Source organism: Pipistrellus kuhlii, unplaced genomic scaffold (assembly GCF_014108245.1).
Source record: "Pipistrellus kuhlii isolate mPipKuh1 unplaced genomic scaffold, mPipKuh1.p scaffold_m20_p_19, whole genome shotgun sequence".
NCBI lineage: Eukaryota > Metazoa > Chordata > Mammalia > Chiroptera > Vespertilionidae > Pipistrellus > Pipistrellus kuhlii.
Window position 1 is genome coordinate 9,373,797 of NW_023425504.1, and position 27,630 is coordinate 9,401,426.

General features: G+C 37.5%; 1 protein-coding gene across 5 annotated transcripts in view; it reads right to left on the bottom strand.

Annotated features, from left to right (window-relative positions):
• Positions 1-203: 203 nt before the first annotated feature.
• Positions 204-27,630, bottom strand: part of PHF6 (PHD finger protein 6) — a 55,750-nt gene continuing 28,323 nt past the window's right edge. For 4 of the 5 annotated variants that reach the window (XM_036443376.2, XM_045583505.1, XM_045583506.1 and 1 more), the window contains 6 exons: positions 20,020-20,186; positions 19,708-19,851; positions 18,105-18,209; positions 15,372-15,505; positions 3,657-3,786; positions 204-3,336 (listed from right to left, as the gene is read on the bottom strand). In XM_036443376.2, the coding sequence (XP_036299269.1) occupies positions 3,657-3,786; positions 15,372-15,505; positions 18,105-18,209; positions 19,708-19,851; positions 20,020-20,186 (680 nt within the window). In that variant the 3' untranslated portion in view covers positions 204-3,336. The remainder of the gene's footprint in view (positions 3,337-3,656; positions 3,787-15,371; positions 15,506-18,104; positions 18,210-19,707; positions 19,852-20,019; positions 20,187-27,630) is intronic. The other variant, XM_036443375.2, reaches the window with a different exon arrangement.

The following is a 27,630-nucleotide window of genomic DNA, read 5'->3' on the forward strand; positions in this document are numbered from 1 at the left end:
CATATAATAAAAAGAGAACTAAAATGTAATGCAGTTCTATTGTACTTGAAAGATTGCTGTCTCTCCATGATAAAACCTTTTATGTTGTGAAACTTTGAACTAAACTCAAATTTAATAAAGCAAGACTAAAAGGAACACAATACTATTGCTATTACAAATAAGCTTCATTATACCATTTCACAAAAAAGACATACATACAAACATGAAAGTCATAACTCATTTATTGAATGAATAGTATATGCAATACCAATAAAAGGAAGCTAGTTCTACAAACTACAATTTTGAAAATAAAGCCAATATAATAGGAACAAAATATACATAACAAGCGAGGAATGTTTGATTTTGACCCCTAATGCATTCCTTATCTTTACAACTAACCTAAATGTCTGTTAGAACAAAACTATATACCTTGGTCTAACTTGAGCGCTTTTTTTAAAAAAAGCAACATTCTGGAAGAACACTTTTCTTTTGCTTTGAGATATTTAAGATTCACACATTTGTTCAAGTACATAGATTCTGATTCAACAGTAGATCTATATAGCTTGTTATTCTCTTAATATCTTGAGTAGCATGTACTCCTGAGCAAGTACTATCTGAAATTCTAAAATTGCTGACTTTTGAAATAAATGTATCAGTTGTGGGTTTTTAATAAATTGAGATGAAAGTAAAATTCACTCCCCCCCTCATCCCAGGAACAAAGAGCTCTTATTAAAGTATAGAAACTCAGGTCTATCTTTCTACTCTAAAGAACATTTCTTACTAACATTTCTGGTAAGGCAATAAATGCTCCAGAATAATCTTCAATATACGCTTGCAAAGATTACACTGTTTAATATCAATAACAAAAACAAAACAAAAATAGGGGGGGGGGAAAGAGAAAAGGAAAAAAGAAAAGTTGCTTAAAATTTCAAGCTAAAATATCTGTAAAAACACAGTCATGGCAGTATTTTCTGAAATGATGTAAATGTTATATACTTATCAAATAATGTCATGCTTATTAAAAGTACAGTTAAGGACTTAAGAGATGAACAGTAAATACAATGCTGAGGTCCATTTTTCTAAATATTCATACCACAATGTACTACCCAGAAGATGATGATGCTACTTGGGAACATAAGTACTGTACAATTTTTACATTGTAAGGCACTTTTACTCAGCATGTGACAAATATGGATAGAAAATAAAAATATCGGAGGTTTACAATCAAAGTTGATTTTTTCATGTGACTTCAATTTACATTTCAACTTTTAATGAAAGACTATTTAGCCAATCACACCACAGTGAGAAAAATAGGTAGCCAGCCACTTACCTAGCCAACCAAAAGGTAAAGTGCTATTCTGGTTGCTAGTGGCAGAGAAAGGGTTGAACAAACCCATACAAAGTCATACACTGGATTACATAACAAATCCATCAACTAACAACTATAGTATTTGAAGTCTATTACATGATTATTGACTGGCCATTATTACCCCTGGCACCTTCCATTTTTCCTAAAAACATCATTACAGTAGTTGTCCAAAAATGAAGGTGCTCTATTGTCTCACGGGTAAATCGATGGCATACAATGTAAAAAGGATCTAGACACAGTGATTCAAAGATTTAAAATAATGGGTTTCAAGCTGCTGTAAGGAAATAAAGTACAGATCCCTTTGGGAAAAGTCACATAGCTTGGTAAACAAACATCTTGATCTGTCGTTGCACTTCAAGTCATGGTGAATTTTGTAAATTCATCACATACATACAAAAAATCCAATGGCATATTTAGAGCAAGAAGAACAAAACATATAGGGAGAGCAACCCACTACTAAAGCTAGTTTCCTTCTAAAAATAATAAAAAATGGTTAAAATAAAGCAATCATAGAGTCCCTTGATTTAAGTAAATGTGTGAATACACACTTGACAAATGTGTCTTTAAGGGACTAGCAGTTAAAAAAATCAGTCATTAAGCACAGTGTAATTTTCCACCTGTTATATCTTAAAAATGGTTTCCCATAAGATACAAAAATCTTGATGCACAGTCATGTTAACATGATTTCTTCTGGTTTGCTAATTTGCTTTAATGTGGTAGGTTAACTAATCATTCAGAAATCCCTACCCTTGATAATGAGGTGTTATGGTAATATTAGGCAGATCACAACTAAAGTTTTTGGTTTTGCCATAAAGAAATATATAAATGTGCTTCAGAAGATAAATGGAAGAAAGTATCACTAGCTAGAAATGCCAGTGTGAAAATCCTTTCTAAAAGGCTGGATTCTTAGGCTTTGAGAAACAATCCTGATGATCCATAAAACAACACCAAGCCCTACTAGAGGAAAAGTAGGGCACAAAAGCCAATTTAATAGATAAGCAAAGCACTGAATGAAAACATTAAAAAATATTAAATAAAGTTTCTAACATAGTGGTCACAAAATTAAAAAAATAAATACTGTTTTATGCAAAGACTGTTTTTTACTCCTAGAGCACATGAGATCTCCTTACATACTTTGGGCCAATATATGAAGTGTTCCACACAACACGGCACTTGAGAGGAATGGGTTTCAGACATGGTGGCTAAAAGTCCTTAGTGAGTGGTAACCCTTTAAATCTTAAAGAGGTTTAATTTGTTGTTGCCAAATGTTAGTTTAAACTTGAAAGGATCCAATAATTTTGCTAGAAGCTCTTTATATAACATGATAAAAGAAGAGGTTTACTGTCAAGAGGATTTTGGCATAAGCACTGGAGCTCATAGCTTATAATCACCAGTTGCTTGAGTCCATGCTGGTCAGTGAGAACAACTTTACAGGAACCAAATGAAATGCTTTAGCACACTTCTTGGAAGAAATATTTAGTAGTTGCTGTCAAAGCCAAGAGAAAAAGAAAGTTCTCTTCATTTCTAGCCTTCATTACTTGAGTGTGAAAAAAAATTCACAAATTCCCATGTGTTGCGACCAGAGGCGTGTTTGCACTGTAAGGTGAAATTTGCTTATGCTTACCCTTGAGTATGAATCCACTAAACAAACTCAGACTTCTAAACAGAACTTTGTTCAGTACAGAAATATAGCTTACTTCATTGCAATATCTGCTTTAACTGTTGACACTATACACAGGGTTAATAGTGTTTCAATTGCTTCCCAGAAACTGCAAACTACAGCTATGTAATATCGACATGTCAAACTCTGCCATCTAATGAAGAAGGCTCATAAAACAAACAAGACATTTTTAGACAGTTCAATGAAGGATCTAAGAGTTGGGCAGTAAAAAGTTACAAACCCTTTTTGATTTTAGAAAACAGTGAAAAGAGAATAGTAGTTATGGATGTCTTATTCATTCCCAGTTTTCTAACTCTGTCCCATGAACCTGTTTAAAAGATGATAAAAAAATGTAAAATATGATGCTTGAGGGGAACACAATAAATATAATGTTATTGAGGAGGGAGGATATTTTACTGATTTGACATTACAATTACATTTATTGATAAAGCAGATAGCTTGTTTTTACTGTTACAAAATCCGCTAGTTTAAAAAACTATGCAAGCTCACACAGTCCTCAGCATTCTAGTGACATGCTCAATTAAACATAATAGCATTAAAAAAATCATACCGCACACCATTATTTCAACGTTTTTATCAATGTGTATTGTATTCTGACAATAGATCCGATATAATTAACTTTCATACCTAGTTTCCATTAAGTTGCTGCTGAGTTAGTCGTTGCTGATCAATTTCTAATCTTCCCCGGCTTTTACTCTCTCGTTCCTCATCTTCTTCATCTCTTTCATCATTTCCACTATGATTTTTACAATATAGTCTACAATGATGAAAAATAAAAAAAAAATCTAAATGTTTTGCTTCTGTTCATGAGAATATATTTATTTCATTAGTGGATGAGGTTGTGGATGAGGTTTAAAATATGGGTTTCCTCATTCACCCTTAAAAACACTTCACAATTAGTTACATACAGGTCCATTTCTATCTAAAGCAGTGGTTCTCAACTTTTTTTTTTTTTTTTTAATAATATTGCTTTTTTTAATATATATATATATTTTATTGATTTTTTACAGAGAGGAAGGGAGAGAGATAGAGAGCTAGAAACGTCGATGAGAGAGAAACATCGACCAGCTGCCTCTTGCACCCCTCCCCCCCACCGGGGATGTGCCCGCAACCAAGGTACATGCCCTTGACCGGAACTGAACCCGGGACCTTTCAGTCCGCAGGCTGACACCCTACCACTGAGTCAAACCGGTTTCGGCTGTTCTCAACCTTTTTAATGCTGCGACCCTTTAAAATAGTTCCTCACATTGTGGTGACCCCCAATCATAAAATTATTTTCGTTGCTACTTCATAACTATAATTTTGTGTTATGAATTGTAATGTAAATATCTGTTTTCTGATGGTCTTAGGCGACCCTGCTAGTGGTTCTGAACCTGTGGGTCGTGACCTACAGGTTGAGAGCCGCTGCTGCAGAGCCTGCAGCGGTTCCTTGATGGGGGCCAATGGGGGCCGGGCCGGTTGGCTGGTTGAGGTAAGGGGCTGTGGGAGGCTGAGGGGGGCAATTGGGGTCCCCAATGGGCTGATTGGCCGCTGCAGTGTATGTTCATAGCGACTGGCCATTCTGGGTGTTCCACTGTTCCGGCTGCTTGGCTTTTAGATAGATAGATAGATAGATAGATAGATAGATAGATAGATAGATTGCTTTCTGTTCAAGATCTCATGTGACAATTTTATTCAAACTCTTCAAATGCCTTTGCATTAGTGTCCTGGTCTTCATTACAATAACTTTATGAATCACCGGACAATTTTCCAGGAACTGCATTTGGTTATGTCTCTCTTAATCTAGACTGGTTCCTCAAAAAAATTTCCCCCATGCTACTCTTTTGAGAAGCGTTAGACACCTTGTCAGCTATACTACATTCTGGATTTGTCTAATCGTGGTACTGTTCTTTGGTATTCCTTCACACCATATTTCCTATCAATTGGAAATAAAGCCCAAAGGCTTGATTAGCTTTAGGTTCAATTTTTTTGTATGCAATCCTACATACTTCAGGAGGCATGTAATTTCAGAATGTTCCATTTTAGTGATGCTGTTTGATAATTTGGTTGCGATGTTGGTGACAGCCAGAGTGATCCATTGTAAAGATAGGTTTTCCCCTTTAAAATTAGTAAATAGGAGGATCCAAGATGGCTGCGCCCAGGTGAACACCTAGCCGCAGCCGCACACAACAATTTCAATAAAATATAACTAAAATATAAAACGGACATTGCCCAGAACTACAGGAAGGTTGACTGACTGGAAATTCTACAGCGAGAAGCAAGGAGAAAACCAGGAGGAGGCGCGGAGGAGCTGGAAAAGCCCAAGGTACGGAGACGTGGTGCGGAGAAGATGGAGCCAGAGAGGAGGGGAGGCGGAATACCTGGCGGGCCTTCCCTAGCGGAAAGGAGATAAAACTCCGACTGTGCTGGGCCCCCGACTGCTCTGAACCCCAGTTCTAGGCCAGACCCCGGGGACTCAGGCTCAGCCATAGGGAGCCGGGTTGTAAGGCAGAACCCCGGAGGAGCGGCGAAAGGAGGTCCCGGAGGAGCGCACACTGTGCGCAGAGAAGGGACGATAGGCTGTGCCATGGGATTGCCCTGGCCGGAAGGAGACAGGGGCTCCAGACTGCTCTGAACACCACCTCCAACTCCAGTTCCAACTGAACTGAACCCCAATACCGGGCTCATTGTGGGAGAGCATAGACTGTTTGGCAGCAGGCGAAAATCGAGGGCACCTTTCTCTCAGAGGCGCTGGCAGCGAGCACTGAAGGACCCGCATAGGGCAGGGCTGACGGAAGCCAAAGCTGCAGGCTCCACCCTGAAACCCCATCCCATCTGTAACTGCGAAATGCGACAACAAAATAGATCACAAACGAAAGAAATGGAGGACAAAAAGCGTCTGGATATAGAGTTCAAATCTACGCTTATAAGGTTTTTCAAGGATTGCCTAGAAAAGATGGATAAGACCTATGAGGATATGAAAAGAGATCAACTAGAATTAATAAGGAGTCATTAAGAAATGATAAGGGATCAACAAGAAATAAAGAATACATTGTCTGAAATAAAAAATATTTTACAGAGTCCTAAAAACAGAAGGGAAGATCGCAAGAATCAAGTCAAAGATTTGGAACATCTGATATTTTATTTGGACTCAGAGCCAGAAGACACTCCTCCACAGAAGCTAGAAGGCAAGAGAATCCAGACAACCGAAGATAATGTAAGAAACCTCTGGGACAACTTCAAGCGAACCAACATCAGAATTATGGGGGTCCCAGAAGATGAGAGAGAGCAAGATATTGAAAACATACTGAAAGAAATAGTGACAGAAAACTTCCCCCACCTGGTGAAAGAATTAGACTTACAAGTCCAGGAAGCGCACAGAACTCCAAACAAAAGGAATCCAAAGAGGACCACACCAAGACACATCATAATTAAAATTCCAAGAGCAAAAGACAAAGAGAGAATATTAAAAGAAGCAAGAGCAAAGAAGGTAGTTACCTATAAAGGAGCACATATACGATTGTCAGTTGACTTCTCAACAGAAACCATGCAGGCCAGAAGGGAATGGCAAGAAATATTCAAGGTGATGAATAGTAAGAACCTACGGCCAAAGATAATCTATCCAGCAAAGCTATCACTCAGAATCGAAGGTCAGATAAAGAGCTTCACTAATAAAAAAAAAAGCTAAAGGAGTTCATCAACACCAAACCAGAATTATATGAATTGCTGGAGGGGGTTCTTTCAGAAGAGAAAGTAAACAAAGATAAAAATTATGAACAACAAATACGTAACTATCAACAAGTGAATCTAAAAACCAAGGAAATTAAAAAAAAAAATCTGATGAACAATAGTAACTGTTGAATATAATAGAATCAGAGGTATGGAAGGGGAGTGAACTGACGATTCTTGGGGAAAAGGGGAGAGGGGGGCGTGGGAAGAGACTGAACATAAACTGTGCACCTATGGATGAGGACAATGGGGAGTGGGGAAAGGGCAGAGGGTGGGGTGGGAACCTGGTGGAGGAGAGCAATGGTGGGGGGGGGGGGGAAAGGAACATTTGTAATAATATGAACAATAAAAACTTATTTAAAATAAATAAATAAATAGAAAAATAAAATTAGTAAATAATCTCTGGAGTGATACTTTGACATCATGTAGTTTCAACGATATTTTATTTGGACTCAGAAGACACAGTATAATTGAAATTCATTGTGTGTGTTTTTTATGAAGATAGCAATGCAGGCGATTTTGGACCAGGGTTTAGCCACTTTAATATATATGTACCAATATATTTATTTATAGCTAACCAACCCTACTATAATCAAAGGACGGGCTGATCTGAGTTCAGTTTTAGATAAATTACAATATGTGCTGCATAACAATGCTTAGGTCTATGACAGACCACATATAGGAAGGTGCTTCCATAAGATTATAATGTAGCTGAAAAATTCCTATTGCCTAGTGATATCATAGCCACCATAACATCATAATGCAACACGTTCTTCACGTTTGTGATGATAATAGTGTAAACAAACTTACTGTACTGTCAATTGCATAAAAATCTAAATCATAAAAACCCAGTGGCCCTAATGCCATACCAACCAAAGATTGGTGCGGGTGGGTGGTGCTGCAAGCGTGGCGGGGAGCATGTAGGTGGGTGAGGCCACGCAAATTCACACGCTGGGCTTCTAGTATAGCACATAATTATGTACAGTACTTAACAATTGATAATAATAAAGGACTATGTTACTGGTTTTTGTATTTACTACACTGCACTTTTTATTGTTAAGTTAGAGTGTACTCTTTCCACTTATTAAAAGAAAGTTTGCTGTAAAATAGTATGTTGTATTATGCAGGCAGCAACCTCATACATCTCATGTTTACAGTATCTTTTGATTGCATCCTTTTCTCTTGTGCTTGTTTTAATCTTGTGTTGTTTTATAGAGTAACATGCTGTACATGCTTGTAGCCTAGGAGCAACATGACATAACATACAACCCAGGTGTGTAGTACACTATACCATCTAGGTTTGTATAAATGAAGTCTATAATTTTTGTACAAGATGAAATTGCCTAGCCACCCATTTCTCAGAACATATTCACATCCTTAGGTGGCGCATAACTGTACACAAGATGAGAAGATAGAATAATTCTTAAAAAATGTTCAGTGGATGCCCTCTTGTGGTCAGCAATGGATAAAAGATGATCATTTAGGAATTCATCAGCCACAAATGATCTAGAACTGAGTTTAACATGAGAAGTTTCTAACGTGTACATAGAATAAAAGGTAGGCATGGGGTTGTGGGGGAACAACAATAACAACTGGCTTCTGTCCTAGTTTTGCTTATTACTCTTTTATTTTCAAAACTAGAGGTCCATGCATGAATGGGGTGCGGGAGGAAGGTCTCTCAGCCTGGCCAGCACCTTCTCCAATCCAGGATCCCTCAGGGGATGTCCGACTCCTAGCAGTTGGACATCCCTCTTGCAATCCAGGACCACTCGCCTGCCTGCCTGCCTGATCACCCCTAACCATCTTTATGTGCCGGCCTGATGCCCCTATTGCTCCCTTGCTAGCCTGATTACCACTAAATTCTCCCCTGCCAGCCTGATTGCCCCCTAACTGCTCCCCTACCAGCCTGATGTCCCTAACTGCTCCCCTACCGGCTTGATGTCCCTAATTGCTCCCTTGCTAGCTTGATCACCCACTACATTCTCCCCTGTTAGCCTGACTGCCCCATAACTGCTTCTGCCTGCCAGCCTGATCGCTCCCAAAACTGCTACCCTGCCAGCCTGATCCCCCTAACTGAGCTCCCCTGCTGGCCTGATCACCCCTAACTGCCTCTGCCTGCCAGCCTGATCGCCCCCTAACTGCTCCCTTGCCAGCCTGATCACCCCGTAACTGCTCTCCTTTGCCAGCCTAATCATCCATAACCGCCTATGCCTTAGCCCCTAACACCATGGCTTTGTCTGGAAGGAGGTCTAAAAGATGTCTGGTCTAATTAGCATATTAAACTGTTATTAGTATAGACTTTTTCAAAGAACTATGGAGAATTTATACTCTTCAAACACTGAACATTGGGAATCATGAGTTCAGATATCAAGAGTGAGATTCCTACATACTGCAGCTATGAAGTATCTTCCCCAAAATATAACCCGAATATAATTAAACCTCTGAACCAACTTACAGTTTATGGGAAATATGGAGGGGAAGAGAAATGAGGTAATGGCCTCATTAAAAAAGCAAATAGAGCCCAACTGCCCATGGTTCAATGGCTGAGCATTGACCTATGAACTAGGAAGTCACAGGTTAATTCCCGGTCAGGGCACATGCCCGGGTTACGGGTTTGATCCCCAGTGTGGGTTGTACAGGAGGCAGCCAATCAATGATATTCCCTCTTCATTGATATTTCTCTCCCTCCCACTTCCTCACTGAAATAAATAAAATTTTTTTTTTAAAGCAAACAGAAAAATCTAGAATGTAAGACTTTTAGAGGACAACTTATTGAGGTTCTTCAACAAGTAGGGGCAAAAATTGACATGAAGCAGAGATTTCTCTAAATTAAGATCTTGAGACTCAAGAGACACATCCATCAAATGCAATGTATGTATTGAGATTTGAGCAAAGCAAATCTAAAAAGATACTTTTATGACAACTGGAGAAATGTGATCTGAATATATGATATGATGCAAAGAACTTATTTTAAAAAGTATGACAATGGCATAGTGATTAAGTAAGGAACACCCATATTTTAAAGAGATGCATATTGAAGTATGTAGGGATAAAATGATAAACTCTGGGATTCTGCTTTAATATACTCCAGATCAGCTGTTGCCAACCTTTCGGACCTCATGGACCACCTGTGATTCGTGGGTTACTGGTTGGCAACTGCTGACCTACATAATATGTTTTAATCTGGGTATATTAAAGCACAGATGAAATAATTATGATAATAACTTAGTGTCCCTGAGATAGAGAATTATATAGTATAAAATATTCAAAAGTATACAAAATAAAGTATACTTTTGAATATTTTTATAATAGAGTTTTATCTAAAAGGATAAGCCCTTTGTTATTAAAACAAAGTTTAATCTTTTTTGTGGGATTACTTTTTCACTCAAGTACTATTTTCCATGGGCCCATTACATGTCCTTCACCGGTCTAGATATCAAGGCCACAGCTATTTGTCGATTGGTCAAACAAGATAACTGCTGTTACAGAACTTACTTTTTTACGGTGGGAGATTGACATTTAAAAAATACATATTTAAATAGTTAAGAATAAAGATAATAAAATAGGATTAAAAACAATCATTACTTGTGAGGAAGCATAGGACTTGGTTGGCAAGTTTGTAAAGAGGAATCTTCGAAAGGTTGGAGGCCCCTAGGGGAACCTGGCCAAAAGTGGCAGACCCTGCCTTGACTTTTCCAAATAAGCCTGAGCCTCTGGTGTTTTACTGGAATCTTTATGTTTAGACTCCAGACGTTCTTGCTTAAAGGACACTGCAGATGTATGTGTTTTCTTAATGATATTTACCCTGCTAATAGCATCTAGAAGTTAATTTTAGTTCAAGCTGTTGCTACAGTAAAAGCCTAAGGAGGCAGGTGAACGGGGATGTCTGGTTTCTTTAACCAGGCTGTCCCTTAGCCCTCTCTTTCACAGAAATGTGTGTCAGAGTAATTATTCATCCATCACTCAGGGTCTGCTGGTTAGCCCCGGCAACTATATTATTTTCCCTTGCCTTTTAAATATGAATATATTCAGGATCCAGAAAAGGCTGGTTAAAACAAGCTACATAGAATGAAGACATTTCATTCAGAAATATTCCTCCTTGTATTTCCCATTTGCCTACGCTTCTTTCCCTAAAGTACTATATACATATGGACTATCATTTGAACTCAATGGTCTCTATGATAAAATAATCTGGAATCCACATTATAAGCAGATTTTAGAAATACATTTAAATGTAAAAAAAATAAAAAAGAGCCATTCAAATCATCATGGATCCTAGTGCAAATATTTTTGTTTAGAGATGGTCTCTGCAACATGGTTTTCTAATAGTTAAAAAGTATAAACTAAATAAATGTCTATAAGAAAGGAGTTGATTAAACAATCTGATATATCAATGCAATGGAATATCATGCAACCATTAAAATAGTGATGTAAAACTAATGTCACAGAAAAAAACGTCATGGGGATAGTAAGTGAAAAAGAGATTTTATAAAACAGTATAATAAAATATTAAAAAAAAAAACAAATATACACATATTTATGATCACACAAATGTCTGAAGAAAGTATTCCAAGATTTAAAATTGTTATTTCTGGTGATAGAATTAAAGTTGACATTAAATGTTTCTCCTTACCTATATTTTTCATTTCTTCCCCAAAATAAAAACAGATAACTCTTATAATAAAAAATACCTAAATAAAATTAAAATTTAAACATACAAATTCTCCATATATCGAATTTTAGATGCTTAAATGGGTCTGTTATGTTAAAATATTAATGGCTACTTTAAATAATGATGTATTACTCATAAAACTATTCAAATACCACAGTATAAAAGAGAATATAAAATTGCCTCTTCACCTCCATCCCTCTGCAATGAATGAGAGGTAACAACTGTTTACTGAATAAACAAATTTTTCTATGTATATGAAAATATACACATATATTGTACACACCTACAACTTATTTCCCCCCTTATTCTATCACAGAAATACCTCTTCACAATTCTATGCATGGAGCTACTTCATTTCTTAACTGCTGCATAGTATTCCACTAAATGCATGAACTAAAATTTATTAAGTCTCCTAATGAACATTCTGGTTTATTTTGCTATTGAGGATAAAAGATTGACAAAAAATCTTTTCCCATTCTGCATGAAAATTTCACCTTTGGTTAACTCTCTGCCTCTGTTCCTCTGGCAACTTTAAAGAAATGGATGGGTGTCAATTATTTTACTAAGCTATGTTACCCTCAAATTGGTAGACCCTATCATCATTGGGAGAATTATAAATATTCTGATAAGAAGCTATCTTTGGTTCTCTTTATGATATAACCTGAAAATTACCTATGCCTATATAACTTATAAGAGGCACTGGCTATGATGGGGTCTGAGGCTTTTAAGGCAAGGTGGTGGATCCCATGCCCACTCCCTGTGGATCAGGTCTTTTTTTTTTTTTTTTTTTTAATAGCTGCCATTATTATTTTTTAAAAATATATTTTATTGATTTTTCACAGAAAGGAAGAGAGTCAGAAACATTGATGAGAGAAAATCACCAATCAGCTGCCTCTTGCACACCCCCTAATGGGGATGTGACCACAACCAAGGTACATGCCCTTGACCAGAATCGAACCTGGGACCTTTCAGGCTGACGCTCTATCCACTGAGCCAAACCGGTTTTGGCTGGATCAGATCTTATTAGTCCTGAGCTGTACTGCTATTCTGACTACTGCAAGGACTCCCACAGAAGTGGAATATTTGATGCTACCCTGCTGGCATGCTACAGTTCCTGTCTTGAGTAGATTGAAGCCACCTATGGGAACCTGGTCAGTCCTTAGTATAGTTGATTCTAAAATGCTCTAGTGGATATGGCAGTAATCATTAACAATAATACAATGACACTCTTGCACATTTATCTTTGTACTATATTGTCTGTTCATTTCCCTGAGAAAAATCCCTACAAATAGTCTAGTAGCAAATGCATTATTTCAAGATTTGGTCTCCAATGATAAACTGCTCTCCTAAAAAGTTGAACCAATTTACTTTCTACCTGAACATCCCTTGAGAATGCCTGGGTCTCTAGAACCTAGCTAACATTAGCTAATATGAATTCTACTAATCTTTGCCCATCTGATAAGCAAAAATTGCTAAGATCTTGTTTTAATTTGCATTACCTTAATTACTAATAAGGTTAACAGTTTTTCACATGCTTATAACCAACTCATGGCTATTTCTTTTACATATCTAACTAGTTATTATTGCAATTGTTTTTAAAAATTCACCTCATATGCATTAGCCTTACTGAGGAATTAAGTTTAATAAATTCAGAATTGATTCCTTCGTATTTTCTTGAAGATAATGGCATCAAAAACACCGACAGCTTTTCTCCTTCACAATATTTATTATATCAATACGTTTTCCTTCCTATTCTTGCTAAATTGGCTTAACCCTCCAGAAGAACACTGAAAACAATGTTGGTAGTTGGCACCTTGTCTTGTTCCTGATCTGAATGAAAGTATGATAGTATAGTGGTTCTCAATTAGAGATGAACATGAAAATCACATGGGGAGTCATAAAAATACATAGTTTGGGTCTCTGCCTACTGAATTTAAATCTTTGAGGATGGGGTCCAGGCAAAGAACATTTCTAAAGAGGGCCCTATCCTCCCCGAGGTGATTCTGAGGCGCAACCATGAATAAGGACCATTGTCCCTTTAACACTAAATAAGCTAGTTGCTGTTGTTTTCTCATAAACACTCTATTAAGATTCCTAGCTTATCAATAGCACTCTTGTTAACTTTAAAATTCATGGACATTAAATGGTAGCAAATGTCCTTTCACTATAAGGAGGTGATAAAGATTTTTCTTTATTAATTATAATGGACCACATTAATATACTGCCTAATTTTGAACAGTCTTTAAATTGTTAGAATACAGCACTTGATTTTATAATATTTTACTTAGGATTTTGGTATATATATTTATAAAATTAGACGGGTCTATAGTTTCTGTTTTGTTTTAAATGTTATTTTTGTCAATTTTGGTGCCACAATTATGCAAGTTTCACAGAATGAACCAAGAGGTTTTCCATCTTTTGCTCTGTGCCAGGTGGACCTCTTTAAATAATACTGGAATTACTTGTTCCATAAAGGCTTTATAAAACTCACTTGAAAATCATCTGTGCCTTTATTATTAAACAAGGTTTTGCAAATTTTATAATACAGCATTAGCACCTCATGCAGAAACTCAAATGACACGGTGATTGCTTATGTAAATTGTTTTGTACACAGAAGAGTAGGCCCCAAGTCACTGGTTCATTGCATACTGAGAATGTTAGAGTAAGGAAATGCTTTATAATTTGCACAGGCAAATAAAATTCAGGGATCCCTACCAACTTATTCCCCATTCAATTAAATACATGGAACCATTATAGATGCACATTGATAACACTAGCCCCGTGGCAGGCAAACTGCGGCTAGTGAGCCACATGCAGCTCTTTGGTCCCTTGAGTGTGGCTCTTCCACAAAATACCATGGCCTGGGCGAGTCTATAAGTGGCATTAGAAGAAGTTTAAGTTTAAAAAATTTGGCTCTCAAAAGAAATTTCAATCGTCATACTGTTGATATTTTGGCTCTGTTGAGTAATGAGTTTGCCGACCTCTGCACTAGCCCAATGCAGCACATGGAAGACCCATAAAAAAGACGGTAGCTTATAATCTCAAACCGCCAAAGTTTACTCTTTCATCATTCTTCTGAGTGTCTTTTGATTTGTATCTTCATAACCCTATCCTATTCTAAGCTCCCAACAATTGTCACCTGGACCCTCAGCAGTAGCCTAACTCACCTCCCCATTTGTATTCTTGCTTCTGTACCACTCTCTGCCTACAACACTTTCCCAACACCCCCACATTCATTTTCACCCTTCATATCTCAGCTCAAGCACTGTGTCTTAAGGAAATTCCTAAACACTCTGAGCTAGGTAAGGTCCTCCTTGTTATGTATTCTCACAGTGCTTGGTAATGTACCCTTTAAAGTACTTATGTAGTTTGTAATTGTATACTTAGCATGTGGCCACTGAATTAATATGTCTCTCTCACTAGACTATAAGCTTCATGAAGGCACAATCCATATCTATTTTGATCACTTTTGTAAGCTCAAATCCTGGTACAATGGCTGGCACATAGTAATCATAATAAAAACAAGTTGAATGAAGGCTAATTCAGGGATGTATAGTTAGAGGAAAATGCTATTTGCAGTACTCATTTCTTATATAGAGTCCTCAGTATTCTATACTTTGCTAAATACCACGTAAAATAGTGATTAGGCCGAAACTGGTTTGGCTCAGTGGATAGAGCATTGGCCTGTGGACTGAAAGGTTCCGGATTTGAGTCTGGTGAAGAGCATATATCTTGCTTGTGGGCACATCCCCAGTAGGGGGTGTGCAGGAGGCAGCTGATTGATGTTTCTCTCTCATCGATGTTTCTAACTCTCTATCCTTCTCCCTTCCTCTCTGTAAAAAATCAATAAAATATATTTAAAAAATAAAAATAAAAATAAAATAATGATTAAGTAAACTAAATGCCATCTGTTTAAGGGCAGTTACTTACTGACAATGGAAAATGAACAATTGTTCTCTTACTTGTAAATTCCTCGTGACATATTTTCAATGTATTTAGCTTTGTCTTGTACTCCACAGTGGTAATGGTAAGTCTTAACACAGGCTTTTATTTCACATCCAATAGTAGCACCGGGCTGACTGCAAAGTGTACATTTCTGTTTAAGGGAAGAGAAAGAATAATCATAAGCAGTATTTCCAAGTCTATGCAATCACATTTTTTTTCTATTTTAGCCATATTTCAGCCAAACATTCCAGCTAACAAAGAAATCAGCCAATTTTCTATTAAAAAGTAATGCACTGAACTTATTATATAGCAATATATCAAATAATGCAGTAATTTCAACCATACTTTGATAGACTTTCTAATATTAAGTCATCCTGTTAGAGATATGACATACAAACATAAATTAGACACTTAATACTGCCAAACACAAAAAGAATGGTATTCTATATTTTAGTGGTCGGCTCCTTTTCTTCCCTGAGATCAGCTCCTTTCCTATTATGGAATGAGAAGACAGGGAAGCAATTCCCCCAGAAAGGAATTGCTAACAAGTAGGCAAAAGCACAGAGACTAGAGACTGAAGGGGCTGAAATCTTTTCAAGACCTCGATCCGGCCTAGATCAGATTTGTCTCAAGAATGTTAGAGATTAGGGGACTCTTTCCCTTTCCACACGTGGGAGTCTATACTTGTTCTTCAATAAATTTCCACCTTTGCTATATATATAAAAAAAAGAATGTTAGAGATTAAAAGTTGACTAATGACAAAAGGATGTCACAGTCAAAGAAATTTGAGAAATGTTAGTTTTAAACAGATTGTTTCTGGAAGGACTTCTCACAATGTTTTCTCCAGGAAGGAGGGTATAGTAAACAGTTCCCAAGTTTACTGAACTCCAGAGACTCTCTTATTTTTGGAGGGCTAGGGAAGAATCTTGATGGGCTAATTTCCATTGGTGCACACTTGGTGAAATGCTAGGTTATTGCTTGCACTAATATTCAACAGTGTAGAGGTAAATAAGGTGATCAAAAAAACTGAATTGTTATCCCAGTCACCTATTTAGACTTTAGCTATATGACACAACAACACTGCTATGCATGATATGATTAAATGATTCCCCCTTTTTTAGCCTATACATTCTGTTTTTAAAGGAGTTTCATTTTTAAAAGTGTAATTGAAGTATAAACTGAAATGGATTTAAATGGAAGAGAGAACATCAACAGTCTTCACACCTTCAAAAGTGTGGATTAAACTTCAAAAGTATAATTCCCCAAACAAATGGTCATTCCTAGTGGATTTAGACAAAGATCATCAGTATTTGAAACCACTAGGTGAAACCACTAGGTGAAAGACTGAAGAGGAATTTCAAAACGAAGGGATCAGATTCACTGCCTGAATCCAAAGATCAGACATTATGAGTTGTCTGATATGATAAAATATGGACGATATAGTACCACCTGTAAAGTATTCTTACCCCCCAAAATGCTGAAACTGAGTCTAATCAAGACTTTACATCTAACTTCATTTTAAAAGAAAATCTGGCGAATAGAGACACAAGTTAAATGGCATCATGAAAAAGCAAACAGACAAATAAAAGCATGTGGGATAATCTACAAGACAATCAATTAAGTTTCTTCAACAAGTCAATGGCATACAACAAAACAAAACCAGAAACAACAAAGACAGGGAGGAGGGTGTTCCCTGGATCACTGAAGGAATATATAAAAACCACATGTAATGTATGAGACTCCTTTGGTTTCTTATTAACACAAATGAACTTTAAAAAGATTTTTTGAGACAACTAGGTATTAAATGACACTGAGGACTCATTGTTAATTTATAAAGAATAATGACATTGTGGTTAGGTAAGAAAATGTCCAACTTTTAAGAGATACATACTGAAATATGTAGAGGTGAAATGATATCAAGTCTCAGCTCTGCTTTGAAATACTTCAAGCAACAAGATTAAAAGGCATAGATGAAACGAGTGCCGCAAATTCTTGATAACTGATGAGTCAAGGTGATGGACAGACGTGTGTTACTAATCTTTCTAATTTTGATATGTTTGAAAATTTTCACAATTAAAAATATTTCAAAAATTAGTCATTTCTAGAGGTAATTGCTGTCTTAAAGAAGAGATTTTTGCATTCCATTGATATTTTATAATATTCATAAACTGTAAAGTAATGATGAATAAAGATGCCGATATTTCCTAATGCTATTTATTAGTAATTCAGTATGCTTAAAAACATGAGACTTAGGCACTTTTTAAAGAAAACTTTAAAGCTTTGATAAACATTTTAAGAAACATACTATGTATGTGAACTTTAACTTAAACAGAAGGCTCTGAAAAAACTCTTTTCCTTTTATAAAAAAAAAGGAAGAATAACAACATGAGGCGGTTCTCAATGCTCTATTGGGGTTTTGGAATTTTTCTTTAGGCAAGCTTAAACAATATTAACATTTTAAACTTAATAAATAGCATTACATTCACCTCATTTTTTTTATTAAGACTCTCAAATACCCTGAAATATAAATCTCATAATTCTATTAAGGAATGAAGTTACATAGAAAAAGGAATAAGATTCAGTAACATCAGCATCCTTTATTATATTACAAATAAGTCAAATAGATACTGTGCTTTAACATGTGGACTACTTTATATTAATCTTTTTATGGCTGGATAAATTTGGAAGTGTTCTATATTTAAAGCAGAGCAATAGAAGAGAAAGGTTGCATAGAATATAAAACCACAGACCATTCTCTTTCCTCGCTTAATCTCCTGTAGAACAGTTTTAATATCAAAATCTCCAAATTCTGCTCTTGATGTTGTTGTGAGCTGGACTGTGCCAGAAGAAAATAACTAGAAGAAAAAATGCAAGAACATTTAATATTCAAAATAAAAAAAATTCAAAATCCTTTTTAGAAAAAGACTAAACATAGTAAGAAATAGATGTGTTACATTACTTCAATGTCCTGAGAAAGAGTTTTCCTTAATAATAAATTATTGATTCAAATATTTTTAATATATTACTGTCTGCTTGAAATATAACCCAAAATAAAAAGAATGAAATAAAACCAACGTTGCCAGTATGGAGCCAAGTTCAAATACTTCATTAAACAAGGTAGATTTCAACAGTGTCACGCTGTCATCTCAACTGTTACATTTCCACGAAGTTTTAAGAAATAGTTTAAATTGGCAAATTTCATCTATAGATGCAGATCAGTATTACCTGGGGATCTCTTTCCCCCAAACATGTTTGGGATCTACTCCAGAGATACATATTTTGGAATAAACTCCCCAGGTAAATTTAATATGCATGTCAAGTTAAGAACATCTGGTTTAAATAATACATTTTTTAGAACCTAATCATAAATGGGATAAATAATTCAACACAATCTATCTAAATAATAAACATTTATGTATATTTATATTTCAGACCTATAACTAAGGATGCAACGATAAGATACAGTTCTTATGCACAAAGAATTTAAGTGTCTATTATGGAAGAGAGATTCATAAATAGCTGCAATATAGTGTATAAAATACAATAAGAGGCATTTACTTGGTTATAGTGGAGACTGAACATATCTTTTATAACAAGTTTATAAAGTTGAAAGTTTGAGTTTTTAGTCAATTATAGATTATCTAGAATATGGTAAGTATAATCAGAATTGATTTAAATCCTACTAAATTATAGAAGCTACATATTTTTTAAAATCTGAGTTATGAAGATGTGGGACTATAGGATATCCTATATAATAAAACCCTAATATGCAAATTGACCAAACAGCAGAATGACCAGTCGCTATGACGCACACTGACCACCAAGGGGCAGACGCTCAATGCAGGAGCTGCTCCCTGGTATGGTAAGTATAATCAGAATTGATTTAAATCCTACTAAATTATAGAAGCTACATATTTTTTAAAATCTGAGTTATGAAGATGTGGGACTATAGGATATCCTATATAATAAAACCCTAATATGCAAATTGACCAAACAGCAGAATGACCAGTCGCTATGACGCACACTGACCACCAAGGGGCAGACGCTCAATGCAGGAGCTGCTCCCTGGTGGTCAGTGTACTCCCATAGGGGGAGCGTTGCTCAGCCAGAAGTCGGGTTCGCTGCTCTTTAGCTCAGCGGCGATGGCAGGGAAAGGGCCTAAATCGGCAGGTGGACATCTCCCGAGGGGTCCCAAACTGTGAGAGGGTGCAGGCTGAGTTGAGTGACCCCCCATCTAGTACTATTCATAATTATAAAATAGTAATGCTGGGGGGAAAGTGCCATAGTTGGTTACTAGCTAAATGCTTTTCAAAAAACTTGGGTTTAAAAGCATATAAAATGAACTATGCTTACCATACACTTATAATGTGCTGCTGCCTTCTTGGCATTAAATATATGCAGCTTTCCTCTTGCTTCATTTTCTTCCTCCCCTACATGACAAAATCCACATTTAGGCCTGGTGTCACTAGGGCTGCTTCTGTGTGGAGACCTATCTCTCTGCAAATATAAAAGAAAAAGAAACATTTTTTAAAATCCACAGAAGTATGCTATTAGTAACCTCAAGCTTAGTTAACATTTCAAATGATGAATTTTTTCTATAAACACAATTTAAATGAAATATTCATAGTGCAACAAAAAGTAAGAATAAAGCATTTTTCTACTTACATAGGAACTACTTTCCATTTCATCAGTTCCATGAGAGGATGTGGACCTGGTATCTTCCGACAGCCCTTTAAAATTAGTTTTTCGTGGCCTTCCTTTGCGACTTTTCTTTTTACTTTTAGGTGATGAGGGCTCCAGTTCATGTTCATTAAAACTTTCTTCTAAATCAGCTATTTAAAAATGAACAAAAACTTTACATGGACCAACATTAAAATGAGCATTAGTTCATGAGCATTAGATCATAGGTTTCGCCTTAGAATAAAACTGCCTTTGGAAATAAGGAGAAATGATTTGTGATATGTTAATACAGCAACTTAAAGTTTCATATAAATGTAAAAAATCAAACAAAAATACTTTTATTACAATTGAAAATTATTTAATTGAACATAATTCTATAAAAATTGGTTTTGTGATCTTTTCTACATAATTCAGTAAACATCTATAAACTCTAATAAATTAATTTTTAGAATTAGCTCATTTTCTTGACCATAGGTTTCAGAGTCTTACCTTACACTGTTGGTGAAATCAGAACACTTTACCTAGAAAATAAACTTAGAACAACTTGGAAAACTAAATGAACATAAAGTAGGTATATCTGTGCTGTATAATATAGTAACTGCTAGCAACATGAGACTTTTTAAAATTTAAGTCGTTTATAATTAAGAAGAATTAAACCTTCAGTTTCTCAACTGCCTTGATGACCATTTCAAGTGTATACTAGTCACATGTGGCAAGGTGTGTCTCTAATGGACATTACAGACAATGTTTATATCAGACAATGTTTCTATCACAGAAAAGTCTACTGAACAGTACTACTCTAGACAGCTAGTTCTGTAAACTATCATGAAAATGAAATGATCAAATTTAACAAGGAAGTCATCTACAAATGAACTAACTTATCAAGTAATTAAACAAATATTAAGTATAAAAGGAATTTCTAACATAAGCAATAGAAAAGCTATGCTACTGCTGAAACCGGTTTGGCTCAATGGATAGAGCGTCGGCTTGGGGACTGAAAGGTCCCGGGTTCGATTCTGGTCAAGGGCATGTACCTTGGTTGCAGGCATATCCCCAGTAGAGGGTGTGCAAGAGGCAGCTGATCGATGACTCTCATTGATGTTTCTAACTCTCTATCTCTCTCCCTTCCTCTCTGTACAAAATCAATAAAATATATTTTTAAAAAAAGAAAAAAGAAAAGCTATGCTAGAGAAACCAAGATGGCGGCATAGATAAACAACTAAACTACCACCTTGCATAACAATTTCAAAACTACAACTAAAAGAAAAAACATCTATCACCCAGAACTACAGGAAAGCTGGCTGAGTGGAAGTTCTACAACTAGAAGAAAAGATAAAAGAGCACAAGCACTGTAAAGCTGAGGTACGAAGGCACGCAAATCGGGCTGGTGGCGGGCGACTGGGCACACTGCTTTTTTCCAACCCGAAGGGAGACAAGCTCCTGATTACTCTGAAATCCAGTTTCTGGGGAGACCCGGGGGACCCAGACACCTACGGGGAAAAGTTGGATTGTTGGCCATCAGGTCGGAAAGTGAGAGTGACTTTCTTGCAGAGGTGCGCCCAGCAATCATTGTTTACTGCGCTGGAGCACGGGATGTGAAGACTAGGAAACGGGGAAAGGCAGAGATGGCTGACTGGCAGTCATTGCTTTTTGCCACGCCCTAGCCTAGTGACTCCCTGAGACTCCGCTCCATACAATCTACAAACCCATCAAGTTCCACATAGTGGCATTTGCATATAAATGGCCTGCCCTATTACAGCTTAACCAAACAATCTGCAGCTCTGGTCTGACAGCTCTAAAACCTCCAAACCCCAAGCAAAGAAGAGAAAACTGTAGTTCTTGCTGTAGCTCCGGTTGGGTGGCCTCAAACAGTAGCTGACCTGCACCCCATTGGAGATCCAGAAAGTAGTGTATCTAGTGGTTTGTGTGAGATGACACCAGATTTCAACTACTCTCATAAGGGACACATTCAAGAGGCAGACTCAGTGAGCACCAAAGCCCCACTGGAACAAGTCCTGCCCCATAAATATGTCTCCAGCACAGAAATTCCTCCATTATAGACACAGTGGGTCCTTACAGCCAATTGGCCTGGAGGTCAATTCCTCCCAGTGACACCAACAACAATCAAGACTTAACTGCAACAAGGGTGAACACACAGTCCACAAAGGGGTGCACCAAGAGTGTCCATATCAGGAAACTGGGAGGCTGACCTATTGAACCATATAGGACACCCATGCCCACAAAGCTACCCTACCAACTCAGGGAAGCATCGAAAATGCCGAGAAAAGGAAAGAGAACTCAAACAAAAGAAATAGAGGAGAACAAAAGACTGGATATAGAGTTCAAAACCACAGTTATAAGGTTTTTCAAGAATTTCCTAGAAAAGGCTGATAAATTTAATGAGACCTTTGAGGATATGAAAAAGGACCAACTAGAAATTAAACATACACTGTCTGAAATAAAAAATATTATACACAGACCCAACAGCAGACTAGAAGAATGTAAGAATCAAGTCAAAGATTTGGAATACAAAGAGGCAAAGGACACTCTTCCGGAAAAGCAAGAAGAGAAGAGAATCCAGAAAGTTGAAGATAGTGTAAGAAGCCTCTGGGACAACTTCAAATGTACCAACATCAGAATTATGGGGGTGCCATAAGAAGAGAGAGAACAAGATACTGAAAACCTATTTGAAGAAATAATGACAGAAAACTTCCCCACCTGGTGAAAGAAATAGACTTACAAGTCCAGGAAGTGCACAAAACCCCAAACAAAAGGAATCCAAAGAGGACCACACCAAGACACATCATAATTAAAATGCCAAGGGCAAAAGTCAAAGAGAGAATCTTACAAGCAGCAAGATAAAAACAGTTACCTACAAGGGAGCAGCCGTAAGATTATGAGCTGATTTCTCAACAGAAACTATGCAGGCCAGAAGGGAGAGGCAAGAAATATTTAAAGTGATAAATAACAAGAACCTACAACCAAGATTACTCTACCCAGCAAAGTTATCATTCAGAATTGAAGGTCAGATAAAAAGCTTCACAGATCAGAAAAAGCCAAACCAGTGTTACATAAAATGCTAAAAGGTGCTCTTTAAAAAGAGGGGGGAAAGGGGGAAGAAAAAAGTAAAGATAAAAATTATGAACAACAAATACATATCTACCAACAAGTGAATCTAAATTCAAGTGAATTAAAAATCTGAGGAACAGAATAAACTGGTGAATATAATAGAATCAGGGGCATAAAATGGGAGGGGATTGCTAATTCTCAGGGGGAAAGGTGTGTTTGTGTGGGGGGTATGGGAAGAGACTGGACAAAAATCATATACCTATGAATAAGGATGTGGGGGGAGGTAAGGGCAGAGGGTGGGGTGGGGACTGGGTGTAGGGGAACTATGGGGGGGGGGGGGGAGAAGAAACAATTGTAATAATCTGAACAATAAAGATTTATTAAAAAAAAAAAGTTAAAAGAAGTCCTGCAAGAAGAAATAAAATTTTACCAGATACAAATAATGAACTATGCCAAGAAATGGAAAACACCAAAGATAGTAAATGTATCAGAAAAAATATAATAGAAGTTTCTTATTATTTAAATACTAGAGGCCTGGTGCATGAAATTCGTGCATGGGGTTGTGTGTCTCTTATCCCAGCCTGCACCCGCTCCTATCTGCCGCTATACCACTGTACCTAATTTTCGGTACTTTGCCTAGACCTATTTTCTACAATGTCTCCAAGTCCCATCTTATTCTAACCCCTTGTTTGCATGTAATTAACATTTTTCTATATCATGTTGATTTTTTTTCTCTTTAATGCTCAGGAGCCCAGGTATAGGGACAGTTAGGTTCAGGACCTCAAATCTGGTAGGTTTAAAGTCCTATATAATAAAAAGCTAATATGCAAATAGTTATCATACCCTCATGTCATCACACCATAACTGCTCAGACACTCAGGCTGGGGAGAGAGGAATGGGGATCAGCCAGGCTCCAGCCCAGGAGAGGGACAACCCACCTACTCTAGGGTCCCAGGTGCCAGCAGCTGCACCTTTGCCTGTGGCCCAGGAGAGGGACAAGCTGCACATTCTGTGGTCCCAGGTGCCTGTGACTGGCCAGAGGGAGGGAAGCCCAGGTCCCAGGTGCGGGGTGAGGCAGAGGCAGTTAGGGGCGATCAGGCACGCAGGCAGAGGTGGTTAGGGGTGATCAGGCAAGCAGCAGGTAGAGGAGTTAAGGGCAATCAGACAAGGCAGCAGAGGGTTAAGGGTGATCAGTCAAGCAGGCAGGCTGGTGAGTGGTTAGGAGCCAGTGGTCCCAGATTGCGAGAGGGTGCAGGCTGGGCTGAGGGAACACCCCCCCACCCCCTGCCCCGTACATGAATTTCATGCACCGGGCCACTGGTAGGAATATAATCTAGCACAATCTTTCTAGAAAGCAGTATGGGAACCTTAAAAAGATTGAATCCTTTGACCCAGTGATTTTACTTTTGGGAACTTATCCTTAAAAAAATATATAATTGAAAATGCAAGTACAAAGCTAGTCACAGAACCTTTGTTTAAAATTTTCATTCCCAATTCAAAATTATAAAAATGTTTTAACCTTTTATAAATTTTTTCTTTCATTATAAAAGATCTGCCTAAAAGTAAAAAAATCTTCCTTTCCACCTTCCAATTCCACCTGTTCTGCACTCCCAACTGACACCGTAGCTTTCTTGCTTCCCTTTTTTCCTTATAAACTCCCTTCCTCCCTCTTAAGGTAACAGTTAACTGCTTCCTTTCTCAGTCTCAAGGGTTGAGAGCCTGGTATTGAATCCTGTATCTGTTATAGACTGTGTGTCCTTAAATGTGAAATCTACCTCAGAAGATTCCTGAATTAAATTAGTAGTTCATGTAAAGTACTTAATTCAGAACAGTGTGTGGCATATAGAATGCTATAAATAAATGTCAGCTACTATTTTATCTGTGTGTGCAAATAAATTTTAAAAGGATGTACAGCCCTAGCTGGTTTGGTTCAGAGGATAGAGCGTTGGACTACAGACTGAAGGGTCCCGGATTCAATTCCTGGTCAGGGCACATGTCCGGGTTTGGGGGCTTGGTCCCTAGTAGGAGGCGTGCAGGAGGCAGCCGATCAATGATTCTCTCATCATTGCTATTTCTACCTCTTTCTCTCTGAAGTCAATAAAAATCTAGTTTAAAAAAATTTTAAAAAGATGTACAGACAAATGGCATTCTAAGAATATTGTTCTGTATCTTGCCTTTTTCCACCTCAAATATGAATTAGAATACACCAGTTATGCTATGCATTCTTCATGCTTTATCTCATTTGAGCCTCACAACAATCCCATCAGGTTGTATCAGTCACCACATCCATCCCCTACTTTATAGATAAGGAAATAAATTCAGAGAAGTTAAATAATTTTGCCCAAGGTCACAAAGCTAAGGAATAGCAGAGTGGGGACAAATATGTATTATTGAGTTACTAGATGCTGTTAAAGTGGTAATACCCATTGCCATGGAAATACACATTTCAAGTTAGAAAAAGAATAGTTACATATGCTTAGGTATGCACAGAATTGCTCTAAAAGGATATTATAAGAATCTGATAGTAGTGGCTGATTTTAACAAAGGAATTTGGAATCTGAGATGCAAGGGCAAGGATGGGAGAAATACTTATAGTGTATACTCTTGTACTGCTGATTTTTGCACACTGTTCCTATACCTATTCAAACGAATTAATTTGATAAAAAATAAAACCTTACCTTGCATTCACAGCTGCAAACTCTAAAAATCCAGGTTGATAAGGAAGGTGACAAAATATTGTCCTCCTTCTATGTCACACCAATCACTCCCAATCTTTATGAGCACAGCCCCTATATGTCTGTCACTTTAGAATGGCCAGGTTAGCCTTCTGATTGCTCCTATGAGGCACAGGAGTGACCAATTTACCAGGAAACCAACTCTCCTCCTAGTATTATAAAATCCCATCTGTCCCTTTACCAATTCATTTCTCCTTCCTAATCAGTATTTTGCCCATCTTCTACCTTCCTGGTTTAAGCTATATTTCCCTCTCTATCCTAAATTCTCACATCAGTTAAGAGTATGAAGTAGAAAGAACCCTTGGACAGAAAGTTTGAAAACTGCCACTTATTGTATCTTAACTTGGTAAAGTTACTTAACATTCTCAGGGCAAAGACTTGCAGTGTATCAAATGGCAATAATTATTAACACCTTCCTGAAAAGGCTGCTTTAAGACAATGTTTGTGAAAAAATGCTTTGTAAACTATAAAATTCTATTCAACTGTTAATTATTACTCTTGGTATATGTCGAGTAGATTGTAAGCTCTTTGTCCATAGGGACTACTTTTCTAAATTCCTCAATGTGCCCACACCTAGCAGGCACTAAATAAATGTTTGTTGGATCTTTTTTTTAATAGAAAACAATGCCAAACATTAAGGGTGGGGTAAGGATCACCACCTCTGCTTTGAATCTTCAGGGTTCCTACAAAAGGAAGACTGAGGTCACTTGCCCTGTCTTCTCCAGTGGAAATGTGATGTGCATTTGCTCTGCATTCTCTATGTCACCAGTAAACTCTGGATTCTGCTTTTTCAGTAAAGATATCAGATAAATCATATACCCTCCTGGCACTCATTCCGTCAGACGTGGGATGGTTTACATGTTTAGATACAAAAGATGCCCTTTTTTGTCTTCAGCTGGCACCCTCCAGTCAGCCCCTGTTTGCCTTCCAGTGGGAAAACCCCATCACAGGGGCTAAGGAGCAGTTCACCTGGACCAGACTGCCACAAGGGTTCAAGAACTCTCCAAGATTTTTTAGTGGAGCACTTGCAGCAGATTTGTCCAAATTTCCAGGATAGGACATGGGGTGCATTCTACTCCAATATATAGCCTACTCCATGCGAGCTCAGTGTTGGGAAGGAACTCAAACCCTTCTAAGACTCTTAACTGAAACAGGTTACTGAGTGTCCAAAACAAAGGTTCAGATCTGTCAGAGGGAAGTCAAATACATAGGTTTCCAAATTACCCAAGGGAAACGAAGACTAGGGACTAAAAGAAAACAGGCAGTATGTGCCATACCAGTTCCCAGGACCCAGTGACAGATTCGGGAATTCCTAGGGGCAGCAGGGTTCTGTTGAAGTTGGATCACAGGATTCTCAGATCTAGCTAAGCCCCTCTATGAAGCTTTAAAAGGAGAGGAAAAGGCACCCATTAACTGGAGTCTTGAACAGGAAAAGCCTTCACCACCATAAAGACAAAGCTCATCGAGGTGCCAGCCTTAGGGCTCCCAGATCTGACATGGGACTTGAACCTTTTCATTCACGAGAACAACAGGGTAGCCCCAGGAGTTCTGACTCAGGAGTTGGGACCATGGCAGAGGCCAGGAGCCTACCTCTCCAAACAGATTGACCTGGATGCCTTCGGGTGGCCCCCATGCCTCAGGACCCTTGCAGCCATGACCTTATTAGTCAAAGAGGCAGACAAACTCACTCTGGGAACAGAACTTAGATGCTAAAGTGCCTTATGCTGTTGTCACCTTAACATTGGCTGATTCATGTTCAGATGACTCAATACCAAGGGCTCCTATGTGAAAA